Source organism: Benincasa hispida, chromosome 9 (assembly GCF_027475165.1).
Source record: "Benincasa hispida cultivar pf3 chromosome 9, pf3_genome.v1.1, whole genome shotgun sequence".
Classification (NCBI taxonomy): Eukaryota; Viridiplantae; Streptophyta; class Magnoliopsida; order Cucurbitales; family Cucurbitaceae; genus Benincasa; species Benincasa hispida.
Window position 1 is genome coordinate 52,163,418 of NC_143486.1, and position 9,783 is coordinate 52,173,200.

General features: G+C 33.6%; 1 protein-coding gene across 1 annotated transcript; it reads right to left on the minus strand.

Moving 5' to 3' along the window:
* Positions 1-319: 319 nt before the first annotated feature.
* On the minus strand, positions 320-9,548 carry KP1 (kinesin-like protein 1). The gene is made up of 18 exons (XM_039040970.2): positions 9,293-9,548; positions 8,871-9,148; positions 6,435-6,598; positions 6,167-6,310; positions 5,652-6,008; positions 5,474-5,542; positions 5,182-5,397; positions 4,927-5,008; positions 4,731-4,826; positions 4,169-4,348; positions 3,910-4,016; positions 3,626-3,804; positions 3,350-3,514; positions 3,015-3,268; positions 2,714-2,877; positions 2,435-2,632; positions 1,363-2,093; positions 320-710 (listed from the first exon to the last, which is right to left on the minus strand). The coding sequence occupies exons 2-18, from the start codon at positions 9,040-9,042 to the stop codon at positions 563-565; spliced, it is 3,426 nt and encodes a 1,141-aa protein (XP_038896898.2). The 5' UTR covers positions 9,043-9,148; positions 9,293-9,548; the 3' UTR covers positions 320-562.
* Positions 9,549-9,783: the final 235 nt, after the last annotated feature.

Sequence of the window (9,783 nt, forward strand, 5' to 3'; positions counted from 1 at the left end):
CAAGAGGTAAAAGGTTGAGATCCTCGGCCCGCTTATAGTTGAATTAAAGAAAGATTAAAATAGACATTTTAAAAATTTAGAAATCAAAGTAAAACTAATCTAAAAGTTGAGGACCAAAATAGTATTTAAACTTTTTTTTCCCTTTCTTTTTGAGTTCAACAAAATATGGGAAAAAGACTTGGAGGGGAAAAAAACCTTCATCATTCTATTGAAGAATCAAAGTTCCAAAGCTTTCTATAAGAATGAAGACGCTCAATTTTTGCTTTTCCCATCTCCAAAATAAGTTGGCTGTAAACAGAAGTTTGTCACTCTTGCGATATATATAACAAACATGGGAAAATATTTCAAAGCCATCAAACTCCCAACAAACCACCATCCGAAAGGAACCTCATTTCAATCAGAATTTTGAGCATTATAATTAATATACAAAGAATAAAAAATTGAACACAAAAAAACCAAAAAAAAAACAAAACAAAAACAAAAGAAAACCAAAGAAAAAACTAGCTACAAATATATTTTCATTGCTCAATATCATATACGGCGTTAATATTCAATTCCTATCTCATGGTATTACCAAAAATTTCCCGCGAGGTGTTGATCTACTTCTTCTAAATTCAGACATTGATTTCTCGCTAACTTCAGTTAGATTGCGGCTCCCATTCTCAACTTTACTTGTAGTGAGCAAACTTTCAACGCCAGAAACTGGTACTCTGTTTCATAATAAATCACAAAAGCTCTGTTAATAATTTAGAAAATATTGAAAATTTATAGACCTACTGAACACAAAAATTAAAAGTTTGGAGTCTTATTAGACATTAAATTCAATTTCATATCTATTAGTTCAATTAATCTTTGTTTAAATTTTTTAATATGACCTTATTTAGATTGACTTTTCTATACATAAAAAAGTGTTTTTAAGCACTTAAAAAGTCAATACAAATAGGACTTATGTCAAGGACCTTAGCACACAAAATTAAAAGTTGAGAGGCCTACACACTTTTACAGTTTATGGACCTATTAGGTACAAAATTAAAAGTACATGGACTTATTAGACTTTTTTTAAAGTTCAAAATTTTAGCCACATACTTAAGTTTTAAGACTAAACTTGTACCTTCAATTATTTATATGCATTTTTAACACCCTTCACATGTGGACTCAAACATTAATTTGACTAACGAAGCCTAACATATGATGAACTATTAATATCAAATACAAAAGCTCCTACTTTAATACCACGTTAAATCACTAAAACCAACGTTAAATCACTAAAACCAAAATCTTAAAGCTTATGATTTAGGATATATATATGTGCAAATTTTTATATATACACACTTAACCGAATAGTATAATTTCATATTGTACCTTGGTGGTTCCAGATTCTGAGAGTTTCTTGGGAAGTTCTGACGAGCTTTTTTCACCTTCAAAACACCATCAAGAGGCAATCCCACAAGAAAATGCTCATTCTCCATTTCAGAGAATTCACTCTTTCTTGCATCCTCCATTTTTCCAGCAGCATTAATGTCAGTAAGTAATGTTGTTACCACATGCTCAGGCTGCTTCTGATTATTAATCCTAGCTGCTGCACCAGGTAACTGTTGTTGCTTTGCTTTGGTTTTGCCTTCATTTCTGCTTCTCCTTGCACCACCTTGCATTATATTTAGAGGCTGCTTCACTTGTTCATCTTCATTATTTTCTTGGCAAACCAGTTGTTTCTTCTTTGTTGAGGCCATTGCTTTCTGGATACCAACCAATGCATCAGAAAAGTTTTCATGCTCTTGAGAACTGATGTTTACTCTTCCTCGATTATCGATTGCTGGGACTGAGGCCATCGACTTGTTAACATGCACTCTTGCCGGAAATGAAGGCTTTGCAATTGGTTGGTTCTCGTTCCTCTCTGTTTTAACCTTGATAAAGGCACCCCTATCTGTTGATATTGATCTCCTAACTGGTGGAGATGGTGACCTTGGGTTTCCAGAGCTTGAACTTGTTGTTGATCTCTCTTCAGCTAATAATGGCATTTTTATTGCATCTTTGTCTGTGAATGTAGAGGGAAATCTTGACCTTCTTTGCTTTCCTGAAGAGTAGCTTCTAGCCTGATATCATCAAAATGTTGTCAAAACGGATAATATAAAAGAGAGAAATTTTGTGACTGATTTTGGAAAGAACACCAAGTATAACCTTTTAAAAATTGTTTCAAGATGTTTTCAATGTACAAACACCATTTGGGAACATATTGTTTCTTTTTATCTCCCATTATTACTTTTGTTTCTTGAAATTGTATCAGGTTTAGCATCTTGACTTACCAGTGGCTTTTACATCAAACCTTAGGAACTAGGTAGATACAACCGTCAAATTCAACCAAATTTATAATTTAACATATTTTGCCTCAGCACAGAACATTAGAAGTACATGGCAGTAAATAAGGTCTGCTTACCTCCAATGTTTTAGCATCATCCAAAGGCCGTTGACAATTTTCAGGCTTAGCACCACTTCCATTGGTACCATGTCTTAGAACACGGAAGGGAGAGCCAGCTCTTGGCTTCTGAATTTCTACAAAAGCTCGAGCATTGCCACTTTTTAGTTGTTCAAGCTCTGCATCCTTCCTCCCCAATGCCGATTTAAGATTTGATATCTGAACAAGAATAGGAAGCACAAAGTTAAGTACTGACTTACATGGAAGGGAAAAGAAGAAAATAGAATGGTCAGAACTAACCTCATCTTTAAGTTCTCGAATTTGACCATTTTCTTTATTACAAGAAGCTGCACCTAATTCTATGGAGGCAACTCTCTCAGCAAACTTAAGCGTACTTATTGTCTCTCCAAGTGCATCAACTTCCGGATTTATATGTACAAACATCAATGTCTTAGCTTGTCCACCTGTTCGTTAAAGAAAATGTACAAACATGTTATAACTTCCTTCTAATCACATCCAATTGAATCATTCAATTTCGACTACATTTATAATGAAAAGCCAAGAAAGAGTATCAATCAACGGATGCTGAAAGGGTGGTTACCTAAAGAATCTTGTAAGAGTTGAGTGAGTTTGCTATTCCTGTATGGAATATGTGCACTCTTTTGTGCAAGGGCAGAAATCACATCTCCAAGTGCAGAGAGGGATTTGTTTATATGTTGTGCTTCCTTTAGTCTGTCGCCGACAGCTTCAGATTTGTCAACTCTTTCACTCCCAGCTAGATCTACTAGATGAAGACACCCCCTGAGGACAGATCCGGAGACAAAATCTCTTCCAAGGACATGAATTGTTAAAACACTACAACAAGAAGAAGATGGATGAACATTGAGAGAGTGTCCAGTTTTGTATGATTAAGTCAAGAAAGAGAAAAGCCTATACCTGTGCGAGCGACTACTTCTCTCATTTAAAGCCGTAGCACCAATAGCTCGATTCTTCTGGCCAATTTTCATCAAACTAAGAACATCTTGAGTACATGTCACAGGAACCCAACTTGCATCAGGCACATTGAGGCCACTAAGTTGAGAGTTGTTTCGTATATCTAACGTTCAAGTGGTTAAGAAAACGAATATAATCGTAGAGAAATTCAACAAAAGAACAAAGATTTTTGTCATATGCAAAAATTTTGACTCTATCCTTTGTTGTTCAAAAGGATATCTTCTGTTGGAGCCATCACTGACCAACAAATCTCTCACTTGCTCATTGTATATTTCAATCATTTGAACTCCAACTTCATACTTTATCACATCCAACCTTGCATTTGATATCTGGAATAAGTCATTGAGAGCTCGATAATTAACACCCCATGTGTCCTCAGTCATCAAATCTGGGCCACTCTGCAAGAAAATAAACTGGTTTATACGTAGTTTATATCATAAAAACATTATCAAATTTCGCTCTCTTCTTGTAATGATGGAAAATATGATGAACTTGGTGCATACCATCGTATACGTCTTTCCTGAGCCAGTTTGTCCATATGCGAAGATGCAAACATTAAAACCATCAAGAACAGATCTGATCAATGGTTGAGTGTCGATATATATTTTTTCTGCAGAAGTGTGTAGAAACTTATCGTAAGTTACATCTAATTGCAGATCAAGTTTCATGTTATATTCAACTATCGGTATTTTATCTTAAGTCCACATGGCACAAATGTTGAATATGGGTAACTTTAGGTATAAATCTTAAGTATCAATATACCTTGGGTAACATTAGTTCCATAAACTTTATTGAAGGAAAATACTCTTCTTGCTTCTTTGCCTTGCTTTAGAGGATTTGCAATCATAATGTTCCCATTTTCTCCAATATAGTCCACTGTAGAATGTTGATTTGATTGTTCCGATAAGAAAGGTCTCACTCTACAGTACACCCTTATTGTTCCTGTGATTACAACATGACATTTAGTTTAGCACTCAGTCCAACTACTCTCTTCATCATAGCACGAATATGGGCAAGACATCATTTTGTAAACAATTTTTTTAGAAGTAAACATTTTTTTAAAAATACATAAATGTTTACAAATATCAGACCTGTAACAAATAAATGTTTACAAATTTCAATATGTTTCCTAGCAACTATTTGACATGTGTCTAGTAAGTGTTCTGATATGTCTTCAATTTAAATGTCCAGTATGTGTAAGTGATATGTTCAACAAGTATCAAAGTGTTTGAAATGAGTCGAAGTTAAATAAAATATCCAAACTACAGTATCTCTGTTTTATAGTCGTTATCACAAAAAAATGAAAGAAGTAAATTATTATTACCTTTAAGGTCTTGAACTTGATTGTAAAGTATACGATTCTCTTCCAAGACCTTATGGTAAGAAGAGGAAGCCATCTCAAGGCCCTTGAGATGATGTTCTGGGAAAATAACCGGAGCATAAGATTATTAAGTTCATACCTATTTCAATTAATGCAACTGAACAGGAAAAGAAAAACAAAAAAAAGTTGAAGTTCTAACCTAGCCTTTCAACTTCTTCATTCCATTGAGACTGTATGTGTTTAACTTCAAGTTTGGTTTCTTGAAATGCTGATTTTAGCTCCTGAAGGGCAACAATATCAAAGTATATTAAAAATGACTTCACATATGAAAATTGACTTGTCAATGAATGTACTGCATATTTGATAAATCGACACGAAATGGAGTGCAATTTCTTCTTATTGATAGCTTTAGAACTAGAAGCAACGAATATTCAGTAAGCACTCGCACTAAAACCTGAATCTGCTTCTGTTGAGCATGAACCAATTCATCATGGCCAGAAGGAGCCCTATGAATAACCTCCCGTTTTCCTCCACAAACACAGAACGTGGAGAAGTCGCTTGATGCCATATTAGCTCTTTGGTTGATGTATCGGGAAATTGCTTCAATGAATTCAGATTTTGACAGTGAACTCAAGTCACTCTTTAGTATTTTCTTCAGAAAGAGTCCAAGCTGTAGAATCAAATAGATAAAAATTAAGAACACTTTAAACTACCATGCATTTTGTTGAAACGCTTGCATCAATTACCTGAGTGCCTTGAGACACCAGCAGTGCAGAGAAATCCTTGACAACCTTGCTAAGTAATGCATCAATTACCTACAATATTTTATAATACGTAATCTCTGATTCAGCGCGTCTAAGCTTTTAAGTAGATATTTTGAAGCAAAAAAAAAACGATGTAAAGCAGGAAAAGGACCTTACCTACCATTGCATTTAAAGGCAAATCTTCAATCCTATCACTCTCTCGGAGGTATGCTTGTAGAAGTTTAAGTCCAAAATGATCAAAAAGAAAAGCAAGAGCACTGCAAGTTCTGGATTCTTCAACTGAAACTTCATTAGAAAGATGGAGGAAGTCTAGTAACTGCTCGAACTGAGACGAATCTGGTTCGTCTATCGACTCGTCTGTACTCTCACTTTCAGTTATGGATGGTGAACTTCTGGCGAGAGATGTGATCCGTACAGTTCCTCCATATCTCCAAACCCCAATCCCACCAGCTTGCTTCCACTCGTAATATCCTTTCAAGCAAAGAATACACTCAACAACTTTTCCTGAAGTACCTCCCTGCATTCATAAAATTCAAACCAAAACATGAGCATTTTGAGTAAAAGTTTTCAACCGACTCAAGTAGAATGAAATATATTGAGATAATGTGATTTGTGACCAAGAGAAAAACTAGTAATCAGAAGTTAATTAAGATGATAGAGCAAGAAGATGAGAACCTTTTCCAAGTCAGAAGCTTCAAATGTCAAGAGCTTCATGTCTTTAACTGCCTCCAAGAAGTTCCTCATGTTCTCAAAATACTGGATTGCAGACTGTGCAGCTCCTTCTGCTGACTGAACTGTTACAACTGGACTCTCCACCACCTATTATTAAAAAAAAAAAAAAAAAAAAAAAAAGGGGACATTTTTCACCCCCAATTGAATTATTCCTACTCAAAATATACACAAAGAAGAATGAAGCCAATAACATTAAAAAGTATATTATTACCTTGAGAACAGCACCGGGATTGACTTTGTTGAGGACATTGCAGAGGATAAGGCCATTGCGAAGTGCAAGACAGAATTCTTCTTCAGAGGGCTCCTTCGATAGTACTCCTGATGCTCCATGATCCATTTGGCGCAGCCATTCTGCTGCTTGATTCCTCCTGAATGCTGAAACACATCACATTTACAATTAGCAATGAGAATATATTAGCCATAGATAAGTGTCCGTCACAAAAATTAAACGACCAAAACCAAAATATGTTTGATACCATTCTTTTTTTGACAGCTTAAGTGCACCATGACTAATTTAACCGGACAACTCACTTAACCCTACAATATAACATTTGGGTGTGTTTGATACAATCCTTTTTTTCTAAGTTCTGATCTCTTGCTAATCATTTTCCTTTGTTTCGTTAATTATTACCATTAACAATTTTGTAAGTGTTTTCAGGAAGTGTAAGGCTAGATATGAGCTTAGTTTAAAATAATAATAATAATAATTTTTTTATAAAAAAAAGAAGACTTAAAGCACATAAATGTTAAACAGATACTATATTATTGGAAACTATTTTGAATATTTTCCCTTCATCTAGTTCATGAATTAATCACACCTCTCTAATTGTCAATGGACTCACTTCCCTTCCCTGTTCCTATATACATTTTCAGCTTCTTATAGATATTCTGATAGAATAAAACGCTTTCAGATTTCACATTTTATAAAATAATTTAAATAATAGAAACGTCAGATATACAATTCCATACTCATAATGGTGTTATCTTTTAATTTCATTCCTAACCTTTAAAAAGTTGTAATTTCATCTCAAATTTTTTTTAAAAGCACGCTCACTAATCTTTAACAATGATTATAAAAGGGAAAAGAATCTGATATGAAAATACAATTTGTCCTTACATTTTTATTTAATGAACTGGACACAAACTTAAAAATGAAGAATCTGTTTGCATTATATAACATTGTTCCTGAGCCATAACAACTTAACCAAACCGAATGTCTTGCAACTTACAAAACAAATCAAAATTAAGGATAGTACATGAAGTATAAAATTGGAAGTTCATGAAATTCAAAAACGCTTAAAAAATAATTAAATGAGAAATCCAGCCCAATTAAAAGCGGGGGAAGAATAGGTCAATGGGTCTCTGTTCTCCGTTTTCTTTATTGTTCCTGCAATTACGTTTTTCAATCTAGCTTTCCTCCTACTCCTAAGGACTTCTTTTAAACCCAAATTCAACCAATGAAGAACCTTGAATATTATTGAGTAATCTGACGGCGTGCAGGTAATGGTTGACCCTACAGGCACTATCCCTATCAATATAATTATTTCCGCTCCATAAATCACATCTAAAGGCAATGGCTCAATGATGGAGATCAGAGCTCCTTCCCTCTCAAAAATATATCTCCCCATTTCTTCAACTACTATAATGGTTGGCTAAAAAACACTTTTTGTAACAACAGTAACTTCTTAGTCTTTGTACTTCTAAGTTTGTAATAATTTAGTCACTTACTTTAAAATGGGTAACAATAGAGTAAAAGATATTATAAAAATACAATATTACATAGATTAAATTGATAAACTAACTAGAAACCAAATATGCTTATAGTCATTAAGTCCATACATATCAAAATATGTTAATTTTGATAAATTCTCTAATTTTAGGATGTAAATTAATACAAATTCAAAAATATAGATACTAAAGTGTTATACATTAAAGTTTCACAAATTTGTAATAGTTACAGATTAAAGTTTAAAAACGAAATCATTACTTACATGTAATTCAAGGGATTAAAGGTGTTTTTAACAATAATTGTTCAATTCCAAAAGAATAAAAAAAGGAGGAAAGGTAAAAAACAAAAAAAAAAAAAAAAGAACTTCTTTCGGCTGATAATGGACCTATGTCTTTAGAAGATGGACCCAGATTACTTGAAGCGAAATTCTGGGTTTCATTAACTCCCACAAACTTTAATCTCTCTCTTTTTTCTTTATTGTTCTGTTCAACTTCCCCCACTAACTCATCTTTCCCTAAATTACAGGAAATTAATCTCTCTCTCATTATTATTTATGGGCATCAAAACAGATAGTAGTTAAATTACCATTTTACCCTTCACTTCAATTTAAGGGTACCCATATTAATAGTAATTTAGGTGAGGGTAAAAATAAAAAAAGAAAGAAACTATGCACTGATTTTTCTGTCATTTTAAAATTTGAATTCTGGTAGTTTTACTCTCCCTGGAACTGTTTGGTGTGACTTTCAAATTGAGAGAGAGAGGGAAAAAGAAAAAAGGAAAAGGAAAAGAAAGAAGTTGAACAACTTGAAAGAAAGAAACCTTGAACGAAGAGTAAAAGAAAAAGGAAAATCGAAAGAACTCTTGATCGATTGAGAAGAAAACAAAGAAAAATCAGTGCGATGAATTTGAAATTTATACCAGCTTCTTCGGCTTTGCGATGAGCTAATTCATGGTCATTGATAACTTCCTCAGAAATCGCGGAATCAGAAGAAGCATGATCATTACAAATCGCAACCAGAGCTTTCAATCCCCTCACATTCTTGTTCGGAGACATTAATTTCGAATTCATAAAGCTTAATTCCTGTGGCATTTCTGGATAAATCGATTCGATTCTATTCTTCTTCCAACAAACCTGGGGTTCCTTTTCCTTTTCTTCAACTCGCAGATTTACAGTTGAGCGAAATTCTTCTCACAACCTAAGAATCATCATCATCATTTCATCATCAACAACAAGAAACAAAAACAATGTATGGATTCTCGAAATCGTTTCTACAAAAAAAAAAAAAGAAAAAAAAAGAATGAATGAAATGAATAACAAGTGCAGTGATCAAAATCTTTACCAGTAAAGCATCTTCGACTTGAAATTGATTAGTAGGAGAGAGATTGGGGGAGGAGTTTAACGAGCTTCTCGTGATCGTTGTTGAAATGATGAAGAGGATTTTTCAAAAAAAAAAAAGTTCGGGAAGCGGTTGTTTATTAAGTGCTGTTTCGACGTGGGGAAGGTTTTAGAGAGAGAAAGAGAGAGATGAAGAATCTATTGAAAAAAACTTGAATTGTAACGTTATGGAGTGTTTATGGCTTCCATGAATCCCATTCATAAAGAGAACCCACCAAAACTCCCCATTTTATTTTCAATATAAAATATTACTTTTTAAAAAAAACATTTTTAATTTAAAATATGTCGAAATTCAAACTTCTAACCTCCTCAAACATACATATTTATAGAAATTTTTTTATTTGATTTTGAAAAAAATATTAGAAGAGTGGTTATCTTAGACAATGAGGAAAATGATGAGCTTCAAATACCGTAAAAGAAGTATATATATTTAAT